The 25,449-nt window shown below is 39.9% G+C and overlaps 1 protein-coding gene across 3 annotated transcripts; it reads left to right on the forward strand.

Annotated features, from left to right (window-relative positions):
* The first annotated feature begins 1,292 nt into the window (after positions 1–1,292).
* Positions 1,293–25,161, forward strand: TSNAX (translin associated factor X). Of its 3 annotated transcripts, none has more exons than XM_074168008.1 (6): positions 1,293–1,477; positions 3,447–3,554; positions 5,754–5,868; positions 7,513–7,643; positions 21,535–21,662; positions 23,321–25,161. In XM_074168008.1, exons 2-6 carry the CDS (start codon positions 3,539–3,541, stop codon positions 23,693–23,695), a joined length of 765 nt encoding a protein of 254 aa, XP_074024109.1. In that variant the 5' UTR covers positions 1,293–1,477; positions 3,447–3,538; the 3' UTR covers positions 23,696–25,161. The 3 variants fall into 3 exon arrangements, with proteins under 3 accessions (XP_074024109.1, XP_074024108.1, XP_074024107.1); XM_074168007.1 differs by having other exon boundaries at positions 1,318–1,389; XM_074168006.1 differs by lacking the exon at positions 1,293–1,477 and adding an exon at positions 1,636–1,809.
* The last annotated feature ends 288 nt before the right edge of the window (positions 25,162–25,449 follow it).

Consider the following 25,449-nt stretch of genomic DNA (forward strand, 5'->3'; position numbering starts at 1 on the left):
CACCTTTGTGCTCATATGGGCTTTGTTTCCTTGGGAATCCAGCTACTAAACCAGGCAACAGCTGTGACAAGAAATGAAATCTACCGGCAGAGCAGCAAGGCTGATGATTTGCAAGCCTTTTGGTTTGGGGATTTGCAACACCCATCCCTTTTTTAAACAGGTTAGAGGAACAGATCAGGATGCGTGTGTAGGAAGGAAAAGCATGAATAATCCAGCGGGACAAGCAGACTTTTTGTAGCTCATCACCATAAGAACTGAAGTGTCATCAAGTGCCCTCTGTGCCAGGAGCATTTAGTGTGTGTCCATCTCCCTTGTGCTCAATCCTGTGATGTCTCCTCTGAACACTCACACTAAATCCCTAGCAGAGGAAACACTATTTTCTCCAGGCCTGACAAAACATAGGATACAAATAACCTGAGTTCATGAATTAGGGGTCCCAAACCAGGTCAGATTAGCAATCCACAGTCCCCTCATGGCCCTCTCTCCCCGCCTGCAGGCCAGAGACCTCTATTCTCCTGCTGTGGCTACTGCCTCCTCTGTGGCAGCAGCTACATCTGCTGCTTCTCCCATTTCTTTTCCAGATATCAGGTGGCTTCACTATCAGATCCTCCTGGTGTCCAGTACCGTTAGTGTCTCCAGTTTCCAGGTCTTGTCTCGCTGTCACTGTCCCGTCCCCTCTGCCCGCCTTCACCCGGTACCCCTCCGCCTGAGGGGAGCACCGCGGCGCTGGGTGCTGGCGGCTCTGGGCTGGTGACATGCTCCAGCTCCCCTCGCGTGGAAGGAAAGCGCCATGTCCTGACATGCCGGGGAAGAACGGGACAGTAAGGAGACAGGGAGCGGGTCTGAGGGGAAAGGCGACACGACAGCCAGTTTCTGCGGGTCCAGGCTGAGGAAAGTCGATGCCGCCGCAGCCGCCCTGCTGTGGCGATGGGGCTGGGCGGTGGCGGAACACCGGGGCTGCCAGCGGGGGCGGCGGACAGGTAACACTGGGGCTTCCCCGCCAGCAGCAGCACCCCCGCCCCAGCACTACATGTCCCGCCGTGCCGCGGGCGCGGGCGGGCCTCAAGGCGGGGTGGCGGACTAGCTGACCGCGCAGTAGCCTGCTCGTAAATGCGGCCCAGCCCTCGGCGCTACCCCGATTTTGCGGGCAGCAAGGTTCGATATCACCCTCTGCGCCGCCGCAGCTCCGCCACACCTCCCGCGCCGCTGGCGACGGGACTAAGAGCTCCGCCTATGTGGCGCCGTGCCGTCAGGCACCCACGCGGGCGCCGTTGGGGCGAGGGCGGCGGGGCGGTGCGGCGGGGCCCTGCCGACGCGGCGGGGCGGAAGCGGGTTGCCGGGGGGACGCGGCCTGGCTCGGCGGCGGCAGCGGGATGAGCGGCAAGGAAGGTGACGGCAGCGGCGGCGCGCGTATCTCTACCCCCCTCCCGCCCCGGCCTGCTCTAGCCCGGCGGCGGTTGGAGCCGGCGGCTCCCCGGTGCGTGGCGCAGCGCGGCTGCGTGTCCCGTCCCGTCCTGTCCGTCGCCCCCCCCCCGCGGCTCGGTGCCGCCTCCCCGCCGGAGTGGGGCCGCCCGCCGCCGCCTGGCGCGCAGGGGTATGGGCGGGCGCCTCTCCGGGCGTGCGGCCCATGCGCCGCCCGCCGCCGAGGAGCGGTCCAGGCGCGGGTGGCCCGGGCCGGTGGCCGTGCGGGCCCTCAGGGGCCGGTTCAGCGCCCTGAGCCGGCAGGAGGCATGAGGGGTTGGGGCTGGCGGCAACCGGGGGAGGACCTGCGGCTGGGAGGCGGCGGAGGTGTGAGCCTCCTTCCTTCAGGTGTGTCGCCGAACTCTGCACTGACGCCGAGAGAGGGACCGTTTCTTCAGGGCCGTTAACGCCTTCTAGCTTGGGCTTTACAGGCTTCGTGTCTCCCAATGCAGTTTTAGAAGATGGTAGTAAGAAAGCAGTCGCAGCAGCCAGAAGCCGAGTATGTGTTAGGCCCGTAAAGTGCTCTTAGCCATAACTGACTTTGGATAACGCAGCACTGGCTTTGCCACCTGTGTGTTGGTTTAGCCTGGGCAGTCACACAGACCTCCCTTCAACCAGAAAATAGGCTCTGCAACAAGCAAACTGGCTTTTTTTAATTTTCTTTTTTTTTTTAAAAATTAAGGCTAAGTTATACTGTTACTGCAGTCTGTGGTTTTCTGATATTCAAGTTTTTCGTTATTCAGTAAAACCTCTTCTCTCTCTCTGTTTCTCTCTTCCCCCCTGCTTCAGGAGGGCCTGTTTTTTCCTCTAGGTCCTTATGATGTTCCCAGCTTTAAGAATACTGTAGAGAATTTAATTCTCTGCACTATTTCAGGGGTTGTGTTTGTAATGTTTTCAAATGCTACAGGAAAAACGAAACCCTGAACTCGTGTCCTAACAGAAAAAAAGGAAAAAATGATTTTCGGTTTCCTCTTTTAGAAAGTAACTACGCCCACTTCTGGTTTTGGATAATAAACAATTAAACGGAAACATTTTAAAATCCAGTGTTCGTCTGTAACTTTTAAGTAGCTTCCTTTTGTTCTTTTAAGGAAATTGAGAGAACTCCAATATTCAAAAAGGTATGCCTGTATGTAAGAGTTTGTGTTCCTAACAGGTGCCAAAATTTAGCAAAGTGTACAGCTGTCACAAGAAGGAGGTAGCGAGAGGGAGGAATGGTTAAACCGTCAGTGACACAATGAGTCAGTCCTTGATGATGGAAGGACAAAAGGAAGAAACAGTGCAAAGTGTAAATCCATAGTAAAGCACAGTCCAAAAGAGATGAGTTCTGGGTGAAGGTTTGAAAAGAGAGGCTAAGGGAGAGGCATATATTTAAGACTACTCGAAGAGAACAGCTATATCAAGGTGAAAGAGAAGAAACTGGTTTTAATGGGCAGAGTGTAAGGACCTAAGATGCTACACTGCAGGAGATAAACCTGCATACCTGGATCATGGTAGTCTATTTAAATTAAGCCTTGCTTCTTTTTCTGATTACTCTGAAAACCCATGACATAAATAATTACAGTAATGAAAAACTTGTAGTTTTAATGGCTCCTGTCAAGCTGAATATTTAAAATAATTAAAAAAAAAAAAAAAAAAGGAAAAGAAAAAGAAAAGGTCTAATCCTGTAGGCCCTTGCTTACACAAGGATTTCCATGCAGCCTTTGCCTTATAGAAAGGAAACATAAAAGTGTGTGAATACCTTACCACACTCATCCATTGAAATTGGTAGGATTTTTTCTAATTTTTAGTAGAAATGTGGAGGAATAGGTGGTATGCTAATGTGAAGATGATATCAGTTAGTAATAAGGTTCATCCAGTTACTTTATCCTGTAAAATATGGCTACAGCCAGGAATGCTCTGAAGACAGCATTCTGTTGCTGCTTATGCTCTGGCAAAACTACTTGATTTTTAAATATATTTTTTTTGTGTGTATCTTCTATTAATAGGATCGGGTGGGTTCAGAAAACGAAAGCATGACAATTTTCCCCATGGTCAAAGAAGAGAGGAAAAAGAGAATGTTAATCCATCTTCAGCTCTGATGACATCTTTTAAATGTAAGTAAGCACTTGGAAAGCCAAATTATGAAAACATATGATATAGAAATTGCTAGGAAAAATAATGTACATATTTAGTGATGGAATAAACCAGCTTTCTCTGGGGGAGAAACTTGAAACTAGTTGGACTCGTGCTTCATACATTTAGAGCTTGGTGGTTTGCTTTTTGTGCAATAAAGTCCTGAGAGTGGGATTTCACATAGCAAAACCTGACTCATGACTTGCTCCCTTTTTCATCCTACCTGCTGCCCCCCCTCCCCGCCCGGCTTGTGCTGAACCTGATGCCAAACAAGCTGCCTAAGTGTTCAGCCGGACAAAAGGTGACTGGGCTCTTTGGTGGCAGAAAACTAAGATCTGCAGAGGTGTAATGCAAAATCTGAGCCATGGGGACAAGAGGAGGAGATGGCTACCTTTGGGGAGACTGAGAAGGCTCTTAGCTGTTGACCTTAGCTTTGGTTCATAGATTACTAAGCTACTTTAATGTAAATCTGGATACATTGATTTGCGAGTTGGTAGCTGTTTATACGTGCACTTTTTAAGAATAAGAGTTTAGGTAACTAATAGACCTGTATGTAGACACTTAGTTTGAGTGTCTCTTTAAAATTAGCGTATATTTTGGTTTCTTTAAATAAGCAAGTGTAAACTTCCCTCCAACCAAATTGTTTTCATAGGATTTTGCACACAACTAGATTTAAACTCCGGTAAATTTACTTGAACTTTCTCATTAGACAAGCCATAACAAGGCAAAGTTGAGTTTCAGAAATGAGAAGCTTTGACAGAAGAAGGAAGGTGGTGTGATATGGGGAATAGATTAATTCTTAGTGTAAATTTTCCCCATGACCCCTATTTTTTATGAAGCTAAGGGGGATGAAGAAGTTAGAGCTGGATGGCTGTTATAGATGGTCACTTAAACATCACATAATTTCCTTGCTTTCTTTAAAATAGATACACAGAGAAAAAGAAGTAAGTCATCTTGGCAGATGACCCCTGAACTGGCAAATTTGACCCCTGAACTTTTATTCATTTACCATGGGTAAATGGTCATTGGAAATGTCTTATATGGCAACGTACGAAGGAAAATACCATTCACCCTCCTCAAGTTCCTGTCACTGTGATCTGGGGTAAAATTTCTTGATGATAGTTAAGTGGTGGACTTGACTCTCAGGATTTGGAAGAGACACACCAATCAGACGTGTGAAAGACTTAAAAGATCAGTAGGAGCATTTGTGATTTATCTTAGAGTTTCAGAAGAAGGTTGGGGAGAACAGAACAAATAAGAGGAACCAAGTTTTTATCAAGGTGATGAGAAATAGAGTTACTTTTGTGGCTTCATCTAAACTTTGCTTGCCAGCAAACTGATGTGCTTTTTTCTAAAGGATATTCACTTGACCCTCTAAAAATGTAACCTCTTAGCTCATTTTCACCATCTTCTCACACGGGCACTTTAACACCAGTTATGCAGGGAATGTGTTAGATCTCTTATAAGTATTTATTAATTGTTTATTTAGTGGAATAATGGTCTATAAAATGTTAATGGTATCTGTGACACATTCATAATGTTTGTAGTAAACAGATACACATCCTTTCTTCTCTGAGTTCACTGTAGTTAGAATTCATATCAGTAAGTCAGAAATCTTATTTTAAGTATTGATCTCGGTTTGCTTTAATACTTGTTTACTAAAGTATTTTAATACTTTACTTTTGGCCAAGTATTGGACTTTGGGATGTGAAAATGCAACCTTTCTTTATACTGATTGGTGCATTTTTAACAGTGTTATGTGCCTTAGTCAAATCCCTGTTTGTTTTGTTTTAGAGACTGGTAAATCTTATTTACTGATGTTTGTAGGGTTTTATTTTTTTAACTTATCTTGCTGAATTTGGGTGAAATTTTAAGTCAGTTTCCTGAACAGCAGTATTGCAGAATAGATTTTACTAGTTAAAACATGTATTTTACCTTTAAATTGTTTGGGCTGCCTTAAGGCATCATCAGGATTGATGTCTGTTTAAATCTGACATTAAAAGAGTGGCATTAATGATGAATCTTGCAGCTCTGGCGGGTGGTAGGCAGTGGTGGCCTTCGCAGCTGTGCCCCACACAGGAGCAGCTTCGCTGCCCACTTTGGGAAAAGGCTGGTGGGGCTGGGGCTCTCTGCTCTTCCCCTATGCTGTATGCGTGTGATAACTGTACTTCTTATTGCAGCGTTTCAGCTGGAGCTTGACACCAGGCATGATAAATATGAGCGGCTTGTGAAGCTCAGTCGTGATATAACCATCGAAAGCAAAAGAACGATATTTCTGCTCCACCGGTTTACCAGGTGAGTCACATTAAGCATGAAAGTGTTCACAGAAACCTATAAGCTGCCTTGCAGTGTTCTTTGTATTTGTGATTAATAGCTGCAATGTTCTGTTGAGAGGAATTTAATTAACTTCCCATATACATCCTTTAGGGTGGATGTGAGCTAATGAATGCACACTCCAGTTAGAGAATTGAAAGATGTGGGCTCAGGTTTCTCAGTTGATTTCATTGGCATATCAAACAGGATCAGGTAGCAGAGTGTAACAGCAGATGAGAGCTTTCCAGCTTCCAGCAAGCTAAGAGAAGAGCATGCACCCTTTGGTTAGTTGCCTCTGCAGTTACGTCCCTGTTTTGGTTTTTGCAGCCCCGCCCTAGGTCATCGATGCAAAAAGGGGGTGACTTGGTTCTGTTTAGTTCAATACATACTGGAATTTAAGAGGTCCTTGTGTGAAGTTTTGAGCTTCTACCTGTTTTGTGTTCTCATGAACCTTCAAGGAGTTTTTTGGAAGCTACAGACAAACTAGAAGAATAACAGGAAAATTTGAAGCTTTGCATAGCCTGTTGTATAAAATATTTACTGTACATATCAAACATTGTTCATACGTGTTACAGTTATAACAGCTCTCCCTGTTCCTTTTCCCAAATTTATCATTTGTTACCTATCAATGTGTTTCTGCTGTAGTAGTAACTACTTATAGTTACCATAGTAGTAGTAAGTTATAAATAAGGATTATGAAATTGCCCTCTTCTTAACTTGATCTTCTTCTGCAAAGAGGCATTGTGATAATTCTAGTAACCGCTACAGCCTTGACTGTAAATAGCTATTCCCGCTGCCGGCCCTAGATATGCTGGGAACTGGTAGAGGAAAGAACAACAACAAAAAACCTCCTCTTTACTCCAAATTTTAGATTCCTGTTTTGTAAGATATTCCTGGTTTTGTGAGAGTGGAAGCTTTCCATGCTGTATTTTTATTTCCTTCTCCTTTGCTTTTTGCTATTACTGTGGCTTTGCTTTCAGAAATCTATTAGTTTTTAGATGTTTTCTCAAGACCGGTCTATCAGTAGTTCCTTAAATAGACTGTAAACTAATATACCACGTAGATTATTTGGGGATGGGGAAAGTTTAAAGGAAATTAGATAAACTAAATGCCAATCATATATTGTGGTTGTGAATCAGATATTTCAGCTGTTCCTGAATAGCATAGTCCATAATTATTTTCTAAAAAAAAAAAATAAATCACATGTAGAACTAAATCATATATTGTATTTTGCAATACTGTAACATATTGCAGATTTTTTCTTTTTAAGAGGTTGAAGGACTTCTGCAAATACTGCTAGTTTTCCGGAATACTCTTTTGAAGCCTTTGCATGTGTTTCTGATTGTTCTTACTTAAGCAATAATTAGAATTCTAGTCTGGAATAAACATCATGCTACCAGAACTGCATTTGACTGGTTGATGATTTTCATGGTAAGAATCTACAGAATTTCAGAATCTGCAGTAGGTATCAATGAAAGCAAACCGTTTTGCATTCTGATATCAGCTTTGCTTTTTCCTGAAGCCATTGAAAATGTATTGGTTAGTAAAAGAAAGTGTGTAATATTTTTTTAACTCTTTGCTCATGTTCGGAAAGCTGCTCTTTCAGTTTCTGTTTTATGATTGCAGTGCTCCCAATGGGGAAGAAATACTAAATGAATCTGAAGTCAAGCTAGATGCTGTCCGACGGAAGATTAAGCAGGTTGCACAAGAACTGATTGGAGAAGACATGTATCAGTTCCACAGAGCTATATCTCCAGGTAAATTATTTTAAAATAGAGAAAGTATGATATTTTGCACTAAGCTCAGTTTCTCTTTATCTAGTAGTGGTTCCTCTTCAGCCTGTGGGTCTGAATTTGTCACATTTCTATGGTTATAAGTCTGGTCTCAGATTAATCTTTTTTGTTAGCAAAGTTAGCTCTGGTATTAGAAAGGCTACTGCCCTACAGTCTTCTTATCATTGCAGTTAAATAAAGACTTAAATGGGAGACTACAACTGGAAAAATTGGGACCCTGACCTAAACTGAAGTTGGGATTAGTTCTAACGAATGTACTGGCTGGTCCTCCCTGACTGAGAGGAGTATGTGCAACACGCTCATTTACCCCACCTAAAGGGTTATAATTTCTGGGAAGAGAGTGGGAGCAACTACTTTGTGAAATGATCCTGTTCTGAGCTGATAAAATTCATGAATTAAAATGTGTAGACTAGCATTTTCTTTCTTCTAAAGACTCAGAATGTGCTTCTGCCTCTGTGTTACAAGCATTAAATCAGAATTTATATCTGTTTCAATTGCATCTTTTTCCGCTCCTCTGTAAATAGCGGTCTTTACTAACATCCTTGAGATACTAAGTCCCAGTGCTTTCATGACTCTTGCTGTCAAATGATATTTCTTTGTTGAATCTTTGTTGACAATCTGAATCTTACCTAAAATTGCTATTGTTTGTGGCAACACATAAGTAAAACATGTAACTGCTTCTTTGATGTCATGATCGTAGAAAAGTGTCTTGTGTTTATCAGTCTTGTTCTAAACATATTGGAGTTCTCTATATCTTTCCTTGTTTGGGCAAGACTTCTTCAGCTGAGAAGAGCTGAAGATTTGCCCTGAATCATTTAATTGTTTAAAAATGTCCATAGGATTGATTTGATAAACTAGCAGCAAATACATCTATATAATTTACAAGACAACAGTGCACAGGTTAACGTGTACTTATGTCTTACACTAAGTTTATTAAGAGTGAGACAGCTCCTAAGTGAAAGCTCAGTTTGACACTTCTGAACCAGAAGGCGCTTGCCATGCTAGTTTTCAGTGGCTCTACTTCAGTTCCCCAGTCCTCTTATCTGGGGTGCATTGGGTTGTTCAAATTTAAATATAAGTAGTTATTCTTAGAAGAGCCACTTACAATCTGTGTGTGTTTTGCTGCTATTTATAGCTTAGTACAGTAATGAAGCAATGAAAAGAAAGATAATTCAAAGCTCCAACACTACAGATAACCTCGAACTGGGAATAATACTAGTCCAAGTATATTATGAGTATCTTGACATGCTGAAAATGTACTTGGATTTTCATTTTATGTACTGCTTATAAAAGGTGAAAATCCTTGCATTGTTTTACGAACAAAAATTTTTGAAAGCTTCATTGAGACTTGTGAACCGTGTCTGAATAACCCATAAAGTTTATAGTGCCATGTGACTTGTTAATACTATCTGTAGGACAACAGCACTTGAGGTCTGCTTCCTTGTAGATATTTGTGAGACCTCATGGTACAAGCTATCAGCATTGCCCTTTGAGCAAAATTGTTACAGGGTAACCAGTAACCCTGCTGCTTCACTTAAATTGTCTTTATTTTCCTAGTATCTGGCTTTGTGTGGGTAAGTTCAAAGAGGCATACCTACCTCTATTTTTTACTGAAGGGCACCTTGCCTGGAATTAGCTTGCATTCCGCTCAGATGTAATAGAGTACCTCTACATAGCAGACATATGGAAACTTACCACGTGGTGACTTCTGTATGTACCCATATCTTATAAAGCAAGTGAGCAAACCTGACACTATATTTATACTTCCATATTCTCTCCTCTGAGTGGAAAAAAAAAATACTTGTTTTGGTTTTTAAAAAATACATCTTTCTCAACCTGAAAAGTTACGATTTTTATATGAAAGATAGATAAACAAGATAGTCATAGCAACCTGAAAATAAAGAAATTAATGAAAAATTTTCTGTTCAGGTTTGCTTTGTGTATTTCATAAATACTCATACACAGTCAGCTACACTGATTCTTGTGCATAATCAGTTTCTGACTTGCATAAAGATATCTCTTAATGTCAAAATGGACCGGAATAAACTCTTTAGAAAACAACTAAAAATACGCTATCAGAAACAATTCAGCATTTCTAAAAGTTTTTGCCAGTGTTTTAAATCTCAGCCTCTTAAAATTACTAAGATGTAGTCCATTGTAGAGCAGGGCAAATTACTATAGACCTCTAGTAGAGGAAATGAGGGTCCTGCTGCATGTGTATGTTGACTCAATGCCTCCACAGCTGCAAAGCTTTTATATATACAACAGCACATTCCTAACACCTGCATGGAACTTGTAGTGGAGTGAGTGTCATAGAATTAAAGAATTCTCTTACTATAGACTTAAGACAGCTTAAGAGAATGAATCTTACTGACCTCTCTTGGTAAATAGAAAGAAAGGCAAAGAGATATTAGTACACTAAATAATAAGGGGGAGGAGAAGTAGACTCTGCTGTCCCTCTTGCTAGCAATCGGGTGTGCAGTTTCTCAAAGAAATGGCTGAACTTTGCAGTTTTGGGACAGAAGTAAAGGATAGAAATACGCAGGCCTCCCCATTGCTCTGGACTGGAGTGGGATTCATTGAAGTTAGAACTGGCTGAGATGTCACAGTCAGTGGCAAGGCTGTGGGATCTCCTCAGTTGTAAAATGCTGCCTGGCCCTGAGATGTCCCCATTGTTTCTGTAATTAAATAATTCTTGCCTCATTAAGATGACCGTTTGTAAAATCCAACTGAAATAAGTTGCTTTAATTTCATTTCTGTAGGTCATCCACAGTGTATACTTAAATTTTGGCTCTTCTACATGGTGCTTCTCTGTATGGGGAGTTTATGCCAGCTGGTGTCCATCGTGCATATTTTATAAGGGTGTGTGTTAGTATATACACGTGTGTCAGTGAGAAGACAGGGAATGCTTTTAGGCATTGTTTAAATGAGCTCATGTGTACAACAAGTATGAAATGCAAACTTTTAGCCTGAGCTTTACTCTTACCTTGTTCATTAGATCTTCTGCTCTCCAGTTAGTCACTGGGATGGCAAGAAAGGGATATGCAGGCTTAAGGACTTGTAGATCTTGATTGTGCTGACTATAGGATCAAGGAGGAGATGGAGATGTGAAGATGCTTGCCAGCTGCATTATGAAGCTGAGAGAGAAAACCTAGAGAATGAAGAATGAGAGGACAGTTAGATAAAGAGCAACTGTGAGAAGGAATGCTTTATCCCCTCTGCCCCCCCTGTTTATGAAGAACTGTAATTGGGGAGGGAAGACCAGTGATAAGTGCTAAGAATGTTGCTTTTGGTTTTGTTTTTATGTGTAGTGTTCTTTAATTGCTGCTTTGCTTTTTTTCCACAGTGGAAAAAAACTTGCATGCTTCTTTGAAAATAAATGTAGCTAAGAAAAGTGCTAGAACTTTTGTCTTTATGTATTTCCTAGAGCTGTAAGTCTTGACCTTCCTTTCACCTAGTTTTCACTTCTGATTTTGTATTTTAAAGAAATTCTGGAGAACTAGTTAAAATGCTCTTTTATGAGCAAAAACATTGCCATTAAACTGCTTTTTTTCTTCAAAAAAGAATAAAGAAACGCCTATGTCCCGTATCTCAAAAGCAGCATGTCCAATTAACCTCAAACTTCCTAAAAATATTCTCCTTTGTCTTGAAACCAAACATGAAACATCCTCCTGTTCCCCACCCAACCTCTCAGAAGGAGTAAAAGGGTTCAAAACTGGGTTTATAATGGAAACCATCATACCGGCCTTAACTGGGGAATCATGACTATCTGCATAATAAAGCTGCCTAATACATATTTTATTCAGTATAATGACTGTTAGCCTATAAATAGAACAGTGCTATGAGTATAATGCTTGGGAATATTGTTTGCCACTTGTAATTGTTAAATGCTTTTTTTGGGGTTACTCCAAGCAGTTGTTCTTTTGAGTTGAAGATAAAACAATTCTGGCAGAGCACTAAAGGAGTTTCATGCTTTCCCTCATTAAGAATAGTGCTAATGGCACGCAGGACGTTTCCCCAAAGGACACTTGCATGAGCTCAAACACTGAGTATAGCACTAATTGAACAACAACAAAAACTGATGACTGTTTTCTACACATTTCTTAACAGTACAGATTGTCCCAGGGGATGATTAAACAAGCAAACAAAGAGATACTGAAATAATGAAGTCTTTTTTTAATGTAGAGCTCTTAATTTGTTATTTTAAAATGTTCTGCTTTGTTGATATTTTTAAAGCTTTACTATTTGTAATATAGAATTCCTGCTCCTTTGCCCCACTTTGCAATGTATACCTTATATATCCTGTGAGGAAACGTGTACTGTTTCTTTAAAATTGTTGTGAGACACTGTGCAAGAAAAGGGCTGAAAAAGATTGTGTGAATTTATGAAGGGGAGAAAAATATTTTTGTGATTTTATATATATATATATATATGTCTGTGTGTGTATATGTGTTTGGGTATTTATATATATATATTCAACTCTGAAATACTAAGCAAAATATCGGTAGTATACAGGAAAGACCTGTACAAGCCTTCAAGACAAGAGCGGAGGTGCTCTGCAACATGTTAGGATTTATGCAATTATTCTAAACATATTCTAAATCTACTCTGCATAAATGCAAAACCTGTGTAATGCAGAGGGAAACTAAGAGTTGGGTGATAGGTTGGCATTGTGTGGGATTGAATGGAGTACCTTTTTAACATGATTTTATTAAATTACATCTCTAGCTTTTTGAAGACTTAAGTTTTTTCCCTTAACAATAAGGACATGTGAGAGAATTGTAAGGCTTTTGAGGTGCTAAACTATTTTCTATAGGGCAGCTTGACTGAAAAACCTCTTGGAGTGATAGTTTTAGTGTTGATGTTTTTACAATGAGGTCATTAGATTCTGCTAGGAGCAAGTACAGGTGTGGTATTATCTTCAGAGCTGATAGCTGTACATAAGACAAAGTATGGAATGAGGCACCCATAATTCTTCTGGGGCTCCTTCAGTAGGGTAGGGTGGAGTGATGATAGTAGATGCAACTAGAGTGTTGCTGGCTGACCTTTCTGTTTGCCGTGTGCCTGTGGTAGCAGCAGTGGTGAGCCCAGTGGCGTGCACGGAGAAGCTCATTAGCTCTTTATCATGTCTGCACTTGCTCTCAATAGGATTAGATGACGAGGCTGTAAAGTGTCAGCACCTTGTCAAAACTATTGCTCTGTGACTGCTTCTGCTGATGATGATGCGGGAAATTCTGTGTAAAAGTTCAGCATTGACGCAGTCTAACACATAATTTATCTTGTGCAGGCACTATTTGTGTTCTGAGAGAATGATATAATGGATCTTATTTCTGTCTCCTGCCTTATGCCATTTAGAGTCACTTTAGGTGTGTAATCATACTGGCAACAAAGCACATTGCTGGATTGGACAAAGTCAGTTTCTGTGTGGATGAAAAGGAAATACTTTATTTGTGCTAGAATATGTAGGACCACCAGACATAAAGCTGTAAGAAATGCTATGGAGTTGAGTGAGGTCTGTCCAAGCAGGCCAGATTTAGATTACAGATTATTTAAGTAATATTGTTTCTTTTTTGTATGAAGGATTCATGTTAGAACACAAACTAAAGGAACTATCCAGGTAATGATTTCTGTGTTACCTAGGGTGTGTGTTTTTTTTTTTTTTGTTCTTAACTCTGTTATAATATGGGAAGAACATGTATCTGTAAACACCTATGTATTTCTGAAATAATACCAAGGCAAAGAACTATTCTCCACATCTGGAAAAGTAGGAAATTTTTTTTTATTCTTAAAGTTTTAAAACTGTAGTAAAATCAGGTGGCATATTTGACTGTAGGTTGGTGATACAGAGGAAAAGCTTTATACTGTATGAGGAAGGTATCATGAATTGTAAACGTCTCACCCAGGAAAAAACCTGAATACACCTACAGCTTGAAAGGAAAGCTTTCCATGAAGGAAGCAATCAGGTTTCTGCAAGGTGGTGGGAAAACATAATAACACAGGAACAGGATGTAACTGAAGAATTAAAGTTCATCTCTTTGCTGTTGTGGGTGAGAGGTAAAATGCCAGAAATGGAAACAAAGTTTCCTGATTATACTGGAATATTAATGGAATTTGCAGTGAATAAGCTAATATTTATCGGCCCTAATTTTGTTAATTTCTTTGTTTTTCTGTTTTATTACTTTCTCTCTTTCTCTGATGTTCTCACTTCCCCAAGTGTGCCAGCAAACTTTGTCAAACTGATAAGCAAGTTGCTTATTTGAAACTTGATACCTTCAGCTTGTTGCATTTTACTACCCTTTGATTATTTCTGGTTCATGCCTTTTCTTCTAGGTTCCTCCAGGGAAAGTGAAAAATCAGCAACTGCAAAGCCTCTCCCTTTTTACCTTGTGCTGCAGGGTTTGTATGTCCGTACAAAAAAACTTAAAACAAACCTGGGAAAGTGAATGTGAATTCAAACATGACAAGACAGGGCAATGCACGATGGGAGCATTGGTTATCCCTGAATGTGTCATTGAGTTCAGCAAGCCGTAAATTCAGCAGGAGGTATCGAGGGCAGCATAAGTCTGTAAGAGAAGCTATATTCTGTCTTTTAAAGATGCTTCCTGTGGATTGGGCCAAACAAAGATTGTCCTTTCCTAGTTCTAACTTTAGGACAGTTACGTCTTAAGTCCTGCAGTATTATTATGGCAAATACTGCAGTTATTTACATGACAAACATTATTTGTTTTTTAATTCAGTTTCACAGCTAGCAAATGGCAGAGACCTTGAGCTCTGGCTCAGAATTTTTTTTTTTGACCCTGCAGCTGCTAACATCAGTCATTCGCAAACCAGAGTTCTCCAGCCTTTACAGGAACCAAGTGCAGGTGGAACATGAGAGAAGACCAAGAAAAAGCTTATGAACCTTTTTTGTTTGTTTGTTTAAAATCACAAAGGAGAGTGTGTCATAGAGGAACTCCATTCCAGGAAACAACTAGTATAGCACATCGTGATGAGGTTTTTGTTTTTCAGTCATGTGGTGAGGAATAGGAGTTGGTGAGTGATGTACCTTTTTTTTACCATCTCACCAGATCTATATTTATGAGGATAAATGGCCACCATTGGTACTTCTGATGTGCTAGTGAGTTGGGGCTGTTGCCTGGAAACAACATCATCTCGAGGAGAACTTTCACTGGGATTTGAACTGAAGAAGCTATGTTGTCTTAGGTTCTCTTCCTTCTTTGTTGAACATCCTGTCTGAGTCAGAGCTTCCTTTCTTTAGTATCTTGAACTTGCCCTCAGGGCTGTCGGTAGTGTGAAATTTGCCATCTAACTGTTAAAGCTCTATATTGGTTATCAAGGCAATTAGAAGTAGTCAACGATCAGGAAGACTGCTTGTCACAGGAATAGTTTGGGATTTTTTTTGTTTGTTTTTTAAGAACTCATGTAGAACATTGGGTGCTACAAAAAACCCCACCCTTCATAACAAAAAAGTTGGTTACAAAAGTAACCATGGTACATCCCTCAGGTCAAGTAGGAGCAAAATAGAGCTTGTGACTTTCTCATACATAATGACTCATCTGCAAAAAACCTAGCATTGGTCACATGTGCATGTGTTTCTAATAACAATGAAAAAAGGCTCGATTAAACTTCTCTCTGCATTGCAAAATTAAAATATTCTTTGCAGTTCTCTGCAGAGTTTTTGTGTGCCTTTTTGGGGAAATAATTTAACTCTCACCGACACTTGTGCCTATTAAATAGGGAACCTATATTTGTTTCTGCAGTTATTGGGAAAACAGACTAATCTTGGGATTACCTTTTCCCTAAAGTTGGTGTGTATTCAACTTTAAACAAAGTGCCAACAATATTAACGGTTCAGTATCTGAAATACATCAATTCAACACTGGCAGCTAGAAGGGAACAGAACTTCTTGGTGGTCATAGATGTGTCAAGTAGCAATTGACTAATCAATAAAGCATTCAGGGCTTAATACAAGAAATGTGTATCAATTTAATTATTGATATAACAGTAAACCAGTTTAGACAAATCACTGGTAGATCTAATATATGTTCTTTATTTATATTCTAGTAGTAATCAGTTCAAGGTTACTTAAAATAAGTTTTTCTAATAAGTATTCACTGTATCTGTGTTTGTACTGACTACTAAAGTAATTCAAAACTGGATTGATAAAACAGAGCAGTTTGTTTATGTGGATGTGGACTTGTGTGTGCTTTTTCTCTCACCAGTTCCCTTAAAACTTCAGACTACTCATAGCCCTACCTGCCATACTCAGCTTTTGAAGTATTGCTCAGTGAAGAGAAAGAGATTTTTTTTTTTTGTCCCCCCCGCCGAATTTGTAAGCTGTTATGGACATTTGTTCTAGTGTTTTTATTTGCGTTTGTTAGTTAGTTCCATTTTATAAAATCCATCCCAATTATTCTTTTAAGCCATTTTCACAACAGGGTGTCAAGACCATGCCTGTCTCTGAGGATAGCTGGCTTTATGCTCTTTTGGTGTACTGTTATAAAATTAACCTTTGACTTCATGCTCACAATCAAGAAAGCGGTTGGATTGTTTCACAGCCTCAGTTTTAGTTTAATTACTTAAGCTTTTATCACTTCTGTGTGGCAAGAGACCTGTGAGTCTAAGGAATCATTGCCAAGTCTGCAGAGAACTTAAATGGAAAAGACTGAGGTGTGAATTGTCAGTCTCATCTTAATAGGGCACTGACTCTGAAGCAAAATTATTTAATTTGTGTATTAATACTTTTAAATTTATTGCTTGTACTTGTTTCACTTGATGTACCTGATTAATTATTTGCTTATTTCCCCAGTTCTCCCCTTTATTGATCAGTATGCTTCTAGTAGTGGGACCTTTAAGTCTATCATCCTTCCTGTATTCTGCAGAGCTTAGCAATGAGGGCTCTCCAGTTTAACTTTTGGTTTTTCTCTGTTTGGGATTTCCACAAGAATGTGACTCCATTTTTTTCTGGTTTGTGTGTGGGTTTTTTGGGTTTGTGTGTGGTTCTATTTTTTTTTTTTTCTCCTTTTTATAACGAGGGTGTCACTTGCCAGCCTAAATATGATGATAAGATAGAGCTGTGGCTGTGCTGTTTTGATTTTGTAATGCATTTGCAAGCGGGTAGTTTCACATGACTTGCCCTGGAAATAATGTGCCCCACCCTTCATATAGTGATCCTGGAAGAAACCTGCTGTGTGTATTTTCCCACCATCTTTCTAGTGGCTGCTCTTGGCCTGTGATTCCAGTTGCACAGTTTAGGGATGGAGCTGGGTAAGAGAACACAGGCTGTCATCTGCTTGTGTCCTAACCATCAGCACAGGCTGCTCTGGGAACAAAAACAGACAAAGAGGAAAGAAAAACAACGAAGGGATAGAAGGAAAATGAGTTTGAGAAGAGATAGGGAGAGAAGCAGCTTATTTGGGAAGATGGCAGGTAGCATTGGCTTTGCTAACCTTAATAACTGAGAGGCATGAAATCCATTTTAACCCTTTTTTTTTCCTCTGTTGAACAGAAATTTAAAGGAGGAAATGAAGTGAACAAAACTTTAGGAGAATACTTTCACCTCTTGTTTGATCTGTCATTCAGAATTAAAACTTCCGTGCGCACACGTACGTCTCAGGTAGAATTAGATTTTGTTTACCCTAACCTGACTCCTGCAATTAAGGAACTTCTATTCTTTACTTGTGGGTTTTTTTGTTGTTTTTTTGTTTTGTGTTTTTTTTTTTTAAGTAGAAGTATCTTTTCCTACCTCTTACACATTTATTTGACTCTTGGATTGAGTGCTAGAATGACTTGGTTTTTTGAAGAAACCTGATTTCTCGTTAAGTTTCTTAGAGAAATTGCGTAGCAGTTCTTTCTCAGAGCTTGCCTATGTAGATGAGGATAGGTGTCTTGAATATCAGCTGATAGAGCTGTCAAAAAATGCACACTTTCAGGCATAAAATCTCCTCCTTTATAGATAATATGTGCTCAGAATATATCTCAGTGTAACTTGCTAGTTCTTATGTAAAAAATAAATCTTCAAAATGAAGAAAGCTGTTATACTGGGTCACTGTAATTTGTCACTAGTACAAGCTGTTTATATAGACTAAATGTAATAAAATATCAGAATACTTAAGCACTTTGTTACCTTACATCTGTAATTTTAAGAAGTGCTAGTAGAAATAATACAGTGCTTTTAATTGAGATTTTCGGTCTGTGTACTAGAAGAAAAATATTACATAAAAGGCAGTCTTACAAACTGTTCCATTACTGGCAGCTCAGTCCATAAATAAGCCAATTTTGGAATAAATCCAAAACAAGAGCATAAGGGGAAAGGTATTGTTGGATGGTGTAGTGGAATTGGATGGGGTTTTTCACCTTGGGGATTATTTGCTGAAAATAGCGGATGTCCTACCATTAAGCTAAAACATCACATGTTTAAACATCCTTCTACCTGCACATGGAAACACCTTATTTCAAGGTCTTGGGTCATTGAAGTGTCATGTTGTAGCTACTTCTGGAAGAAGGACTTTAAAAAGGAAAAAAAAAAAAAAAGTCAAATATGAATATTTTTTGCAAAGTAATTGTAATCAGGATTTGTTACCAGTCTGTTTGTAATGGTAACAACTTTAAATGAGGTTTTGTAAGGCTTACTTGTAAATAGTGTGAGATAGATTCCCCAATTGTGAAAAGGTGACAGTAAATGACAAACCAGACTATGTGTGCAACATTCACATGGTGGCGTTAAAGAGGAGTGAGAAGAACCACGTCAGCTAGGGTGGGATGGTGGGAAGAAGCAAAAATGTGTGTGTATACAGATGTATAAGTATGCTTATATAAAAAAACCCACATAACAATAAATGAATGGAGGAGCCAAACATTTATCCTGGAAAAGGACAAAATGCGTATGGAGAAGTATTAAAGTGGAGTGAGCTGAAAGTGGAAGTTTTGATTGATTGAGAAAACTGTTTACCAAAAAGTTTGAGAGCTGATTTGATCTCTCTGTGAACTTGGTAAAATGCCAAGTTGATCTTTCGTGCGTGATAGTCTTCTCCACAGATAGCAGAGAGAGATTCTCACGGATGTTGTCATATTGAGTGCTGCTGTGTCTGGTAGCTTACAGCTTATCCACAGGAAAAGCAAAAATTTTGTAATGAATTACTGACTGTGTTACATGAGAGGGTAAGTCAGGAAAAGATTGGGTGATAAAATCTATCTCTCTGCAACTTCTGAAGTTATTTATCTTAGAAGATCCTGAGTAGCTTTTATTTAGTATTCTTCTATTACTTGTGCCCAGAATGCTTTACCTGAATTCAGTTGATTAAATTATTGTATTTAATTTGCCTTGTAGCTCCCTGTGTGCACTCTGATTTGGGAACAGCAGTGCTGAGTGTGGCTTTAGTTGCTGGAAGCTTATTCTGCTTTTCCCACTGCTGCATAAAGGTTGCAGGCTAAATTGCCTTTTTGAATTGCTTCCACTCACCTTGCAAATGCATATTTAAAAGGAAGAAATGCAGGTCCCTCATCATGCTTTTGTGATTGTAATGTGGAAAGCCGCCTACAATTGAATTTTCTCTTGAGGTTGCCTCTAGATTTTTAGGGGTATTTCCACTCTCATCTGTTACTCAAATCTTTGTTCTCTTCTTTTTGATTTAGACTTTTTTTTGATCCAGATGAAGTCTAAATTTGCTTCTTCCTGCATATCTCCGTAGGCTGAGGTTCTAGCCCCATAGAGGTCAGTTGAGGATTTTAAGATTGTTCTAATGAAACCAGGATTTTGCTTCTGGTACCCCTGCTTACTTCCACATTTTCTCACTTTACTCACTGGAAAAACTATTGTCTAATCCTGGCGCTCTTGCAGTGTGATACGGCAGTGTCACCTCTTTGCTTCTCTTGAAGTGAAACCAACCCTTTAAAATGACTCAGAGTGGCTCTGCTAGAGCCATCTGTCATGGTACAGTCTGTTCCTTTAAGGTCTTCCTTTAGTGCTTTCTCCATCCCTAGGTCGGATATACATGTGCACTGATTTTGTCTTCAAAACTTTTTTTTTTAGCTTAGTTCTGCCATGGCTGTTTGTTCCAGGGTTGTTTCTGCTCTTTTTCTTCCAACGCTGCCAACTTCAGCTTTCTGCTTATGAACTTTTCCCACATCGTTTACCAAAATCTGTTCTCTGCACATAAGGAAAAACTGACAGAACCTGTGAAATTGCTGTCTGAACATTCAAGCTCTTTTTTACATCTCACCTTTGCTATAACGCGTACAGAAAATCACCATCTGCTAAGAGGTAGCGAGAGGTAATTGTGGCAGGTTGCTGCAGATGGCATACAAATCTAGTAGAAGCTACTTTTGTTATCCCATCTTTTATTTCCTTGCCAGCACACCGACTCCTTTTTTCCCCCTGCATGCCTTGTTTTTAGAGAAGAAATTCTTTTGGGCAGAGCTGTTGTTCAGTATATTCCTCTTGTTGGACATCATAGCCCTGTCTGGTTGGTGGGACTTTTTTGGGTTGGGTTTTTTTTTAGTTTTTTTTTTTTTTTTTTTATTTGGTTGTGTTCCCCTCTCCCTCCCTTTTTTTTTTTCCTTGGGTTTTGTGTGTGGGGGGGGGTGTGTGGTTTTTTTTGTCTGGTGTGATTTGTAACAACAGACGCTTTGTCCTGAACATGAATTTCAGCTAACCTGCATGTTTTAAGGATCCTGTTTGCCAATTCCCACAAAATAGAGAAGTGGAAAATTCAGTTTTAAATTAGCATCTACTGTTGCTAATGAGATGAAACAAAGGAAACTTCTTTCTTTTTACATGTTTGGGTTTTTTTGTAGGAGAGCTGTCATCCTTGCTTTTGATTTATCTGCAGTCTTTTTCTCTGCATTGTGTCCTCTGTCTTTGTGAAGTTGTGAAATAGTGATCTGCGCTCTCCATTATACAAATGCCGTATTTTAAAAGCTCCATTATCATAGAATGGTTTGGGTTGGAAGGGACCTTTAAAGATCATCTAGTCCAACCCCCTTGCAGTGAGCAGGGACATCTTCAACCAGAGTTCTGTTCAACCTGACCTTGAATGTTTGTTTCCAGGGATGGGGCATCTACTACCTCTCTGGGCAACCTGTTCCAGTGTTTCACCAGTCTCATCATAAAAAAAAATCTGTTCCTTATATCTAGTCTGAATCTACTTTCTTTTAGTTTAAAACTATGACCCCATGTCCTCTCGCAACAGGCCCTACTAAAATGTTTGTCCACATCTTTCTTATAAGCCCCCTTTAAGTTCTGGAAGGCAGCAATAAGGTCTCTCCAGACCCTTCTGTTCTCCAGGCTGAACAACAGCAACTGTCTTAGCCTGTCCTCGTATGAGAAGTTCTCCAGCCCTCTGGTCATCTTTGTGGCCCTCCTCACCCTGCTCCAACAGGTCTATGTCTTTCCTGTGCTGAGGGCCCCAGAGCTGGACGCAGTACTCCAGGTGGAGTCTCACGAGAGGGGAGGGGCAGAATTGCCTCCCTTGATCTGCTGGCCATGCTTTCATGCAGCCCAGGATACAGTTGGCTTTCTGGGCTGTGAGCGCACGTTGTCAGCTCATGTCCAGCTTTTCATCCAGTAGTACAGAATATTACAGAAGGTTCTGAGTGAAAAATGCATTTGGAGTAAAAACTTGAAAAAGTTTATCTGCTGTGTTCTTGCTCTGGTTTTCGTACTTCAGAATCATGCTGTGTTAAATTATGTTTCAATGCTATTTCTAGGTTATCTTAGTTTTCATTTTCTGCTAGTTACCTTAAAATAGTCTCACTTAAAAGATTTTTTTTTTTTTTTTAAATGTAAATAATTGTAAGCATGGATCATTGCTGGAAAGTTTGAATCATTAGCTTAATTCTTCTGCTGTTTTTGCAGGACTTCAAGAATATGTTGAGGCAGTCTCATTTCAGTATTTTATCAAAACACGATCTTTGATTAGTGTTGAAGAGATCAACAAACAACTAATATTTACAGTGGAAGACAGAGAAGAAACAACAAACATGGTAAAAGTTTTTCTTACGTGACAAACATCTTTCTGGGATGGAAATGCAACAAGTAGACTTAGTCACGTTTTTGGCATCTGATTAAATAAGGCCAGTTAGTGGAGTGGTATTAGATATACATGCGGGCTTTGACTCCCTTGTTCAAAACATGCTTTTTATTCTGACAAGTAGTAAACTAAATCTGTGGGGTACAAGTTTATAAATTTCACATCCTTTTTATTCAGAGCAAACTGAACTCCTGGTAGGGAGAAAGATCCAGGATAGAGAAATACTAGCAAACAAGTGTAGAGGAGGGATTTTTAATGGCTGGGACAGCCTGTAAGTCCTACTGGTGTACACTGATGTAGCAAAAGTTGGGGTAGGCAAACGAATCCAAGGCAGCATGAATGCTGTGAATGAAATCTTACTGAGCTAGTCACAGGAGGCACTGTATTCAGCTTCTGTTAAAATGCACAGCATATGTCTTAGCTTGGTCATTTGTTACTTTCCTGGAGTTGATCTTGATGCCTCCCCTCAGAGGACAAGCTTGTCCCCCATCATACCTTAGTCCTAATATTATACCTACTGCTTCTTGACTCCTACGTTGCCCTAAATAGAACTTTTTGCATAGGGACAAAGTACTGCCACCAACCACAGTAAACTGGTTCAAGTTTGATTGTTTACAGGGGACAAAAGGCAATTGTGTAGTAACGTACAGAAAAGTACATGCAGTGCACATGTAATGTATATAAATGCACAGCACTACTTGCTTTAGATAAATTCCTGAGTCTGCCTCTGTTGAAGAGAATTCTGCTGTAAAGCACTTACCAAGAGAATGGAGAAAGAATAGTAAGGTATTTGCGAACAAGCCAAGTTTTTAGCTCAAGTTCATTTGTTCTTACCAGAGTCAAACCCCTTGTGGCACACTTGTTTTAACAGACTGTGAAGTTGTTAACCCCTGCATACGTGTCTGTGACCAGATTTGCAAATTTGGGTGGATACCGTGTTAAGGGAACAGAAAGAAACCTGCATTGTCTCCCAAGTTACCGACATTTTGGCAATAAGAAGTACTGGAAACTTGGATAAAGGAGCAAACTTGTAACTTTGTTATGAGTTTTCTTCATGAAGTATTTTTTTTAGCTATTTTAATGAGTTCATTTGCTATAAAATGGCTCTGAGAACTATACCTGTCAGCTTCTTGTAGAAAATATGTTTTGAAATTCAAGATAATATTACAAAATGATGTGATTTGTTTTCATAATGCAGATTCTTTTTGATTCTTCATTGCTTTGGTAGCTTTGGACAGACCATTTAGGCAAAATTTAAATCTATTAGGCTGAGATCTGTCATCCAAAAAAAAAACCGCAACTGCAAATAAATGTTGGTACAAAAACGTGATAGTTGTGTTTGCAAATAGAGATGGTAGAAGCAGGCTATGTTTATCCTGCTTGCTAGAATGGAAATCGCATCTCAAGTGGAAATGATACTTTCATACCTCCTGGTATGCTGGGAGGAAGTTAGTATTTCTGAAATCAGACTGTGTGGAAGTGCCGTGCAATTTAATTTTCTGGAATGTTTTTAATTACCAGTTATGTTAGATAAGTTAGTGTGTATTTGAACCATTATAGACTGCTTTTTCATAGTTCTCTGTACTGGACTTTGTTCTGTTTTGTCCTCAGACCTCCAATTCCCATGATAAACAACCACACACTTGGAGCCTGAAGGTAACACCTGTAGACTACCTGCTGGGAGTGGCTGATCTAACTGGAGAGCTGATGCGGCTCTGCATCAGCAGTGTTGGAAACGGTGACATAGACACGCCTTTTGAACTGAGCCAGTTCTTACGTCAGATTTATGATGGTTTTACTTTCATTGGCAACACTGGACCTTACGAAGTATCTAAGAAGCTGTATACCTTGAAACAGAGTCTGGCAAAAGTAGAGAATGCCTGCTACACGTTAAAAGTACGGGGATCTGAAATCCCAAAGCACATGCTGGCTGATGTGTTCTCCACCAAAACGGAATTGATTGACCAAGAGGAGGGTCTGTCTTAAAATAAGGATGCTGTTGCAACTCGGAAGGGAAGAGGACTTAGAGAAGGCTTTTAGTTATGGTTTGTGGGGTTTTCATCCTTCTCAGAGCTTTTTAGATAGAGACATTTTTAGTTTTGTCTATGAGAAGATTGTTTGCAGTGGTAATTTGTAACCAAAAATACTTTTTATGATGTGCAAGAGAAAAAATGTTTGACTTTGGCCTCTCAGTATGGAATTTCCTGTATTGATGCATTGTATCTTCTTTCAGAATGACCAACGTTTCCACTGCACTCTACACCAATGCCTGTCAGTTGTGTGAGTCACCTCAAACTGTTGTGGTTGCTGTTACCAGTTGTCAGCAAGCACAGCAGTGGTAAAATAAAAAAAAAAAAAAAGGTTGGGTACAGCTGTTTAGCATTGTCCATAGGTTTCTGCTGACCCTTGTTTTCTGAGTATTTGGGTTCTATACTCATGTCATGCCTAAAACAATGCACCTGTCTGTGTAATTTCATCCCTTGACTTGAAACTGAGTTGGTCTGAAAGATGCCATGCAGCTTGAGTTTTCTCTGATTAATGGTTTTGAGCATGAAACTAAAGCTAAGTCAGCTCTTCACCAGTTGATAATGAAGCTGTTTGCACCAGGTAAATACTACTGTGCAGTCGTTATTTTGGGGTTCTGTTTAAATTGCGCTCTGTTCAAGTTAACACTGGTACTTCACAGTTTTGACATGAGCTGGTAAATCCACGAAAAAAAAAATAACTGTGGAATGTATTGGTATTGTATTTTTTGTAATACAGTTTAATGCAGAATCTGACATCTCTCTGTTTGTTGACAAAAGCAGAAGACCTACCAAGTATGTTTAACATGAATAATTAGCTGTTAGGACAAGCAGATTTTGGCCAAAGTAAATGTGGTGTGGTGTTGGAAGTCTGGTCTCCATTGTTTGTGCTGCCCTGAGGACCTCCAGTGGGGTTGAACTGGTATAAGTGAAAAAGGGCTAGCCAAGCTTTAAATATCTGTTAACAGGAACTGTATTATGTGCGTGTTCCTATGGAAAGGAAATTGCAAACAGAAATAAGGCAGACATTCTGACTTCCACATTTATCTTTGAGGTGGGTATGTCACCATTGGCAAAAAATCAGGGCTTTCTGCCGGTGTCTGAAGTTATGAAAGTCTGATAATGTACATTATGCTAAAGGAAAACAGATAAAACAACATGATCTTTAGACTCCAGGAAATAGGCCTCCCAACTGCAATTGAAAATTCTGCATGTTTTTTATTTCCACTTCCATATGCTGTGATACTGCCAATATTTTTCCCATGAGCATGTCCTGAGTAGCTGGGATTATCTGATATATGGATCGGAATGGGTAAATACATTTCTGTCGCGTTTTGCCATTGTTTCCACATAAAGCAATATGTGGTGGATTGAAAAAGGAGTGGCTTTTTTCCTATTGTTTAATACTATTTTTTACAATAAATTCTGAAAAGCAGTCACTGCCTGTACGGTGGTCCTTTTGCCTGTCGGTCCCAGCGGTAGATAACGGTGCGAGTTTCCCATTCTGTGGGACTTGACTTGGAAATTTCACTTCATTCCTATATTCATACTTTGAGGTGGGCACTTTCTAATCCTCAATCTCTTTTCTTTTTCTCCCTACTCTTATTCTGAGAAATCTAAAAACTAGTTAGGATAGAAACTTCACGTGATCCTCTTGAATTAAAAAAATGCAAAGGATTCAGATGACAAAACAAGTTTATCGCTGGATGAAATCTG

This window comes from Numenius arquata, chromosome 2 (genome assembly GCF_964106895.1).
Source record: "Numenius arquata chromosome 2, bNumArq3.hap1.1, whole genome shotgun sequence".
NCBI lineage: Eukaryota > Metazoa > Chordata > Aves > Charadriiformes > Scolopacidae > Numenius > Numenius arquata.

Bases quoted from the DNA above. Each gene is read 5' to 3' on its own strand.
- TSNAX (XM_074168006.1), top strand. From the start codon at position 1,731: ATGAGGGGTTGGGGCTGGCGGCAACCGGGGGAGGACCTGCGGCTGGGA. The intron at 3,555-5,753 runs GTAAGTAAGCAC...TTCTTATTGCAG, and splicing joins TCTGATGACATCTTTTAAAT to CGTTTCAGCTGGAGCTTGAC. The intron at 21,663-23,320 runs GTAAAAGTTTTT...TTTTGTCCTCAG, and splicing joins GAGAAGAAACAACAAACATG to ACCTCCAATTCCCATGATAA.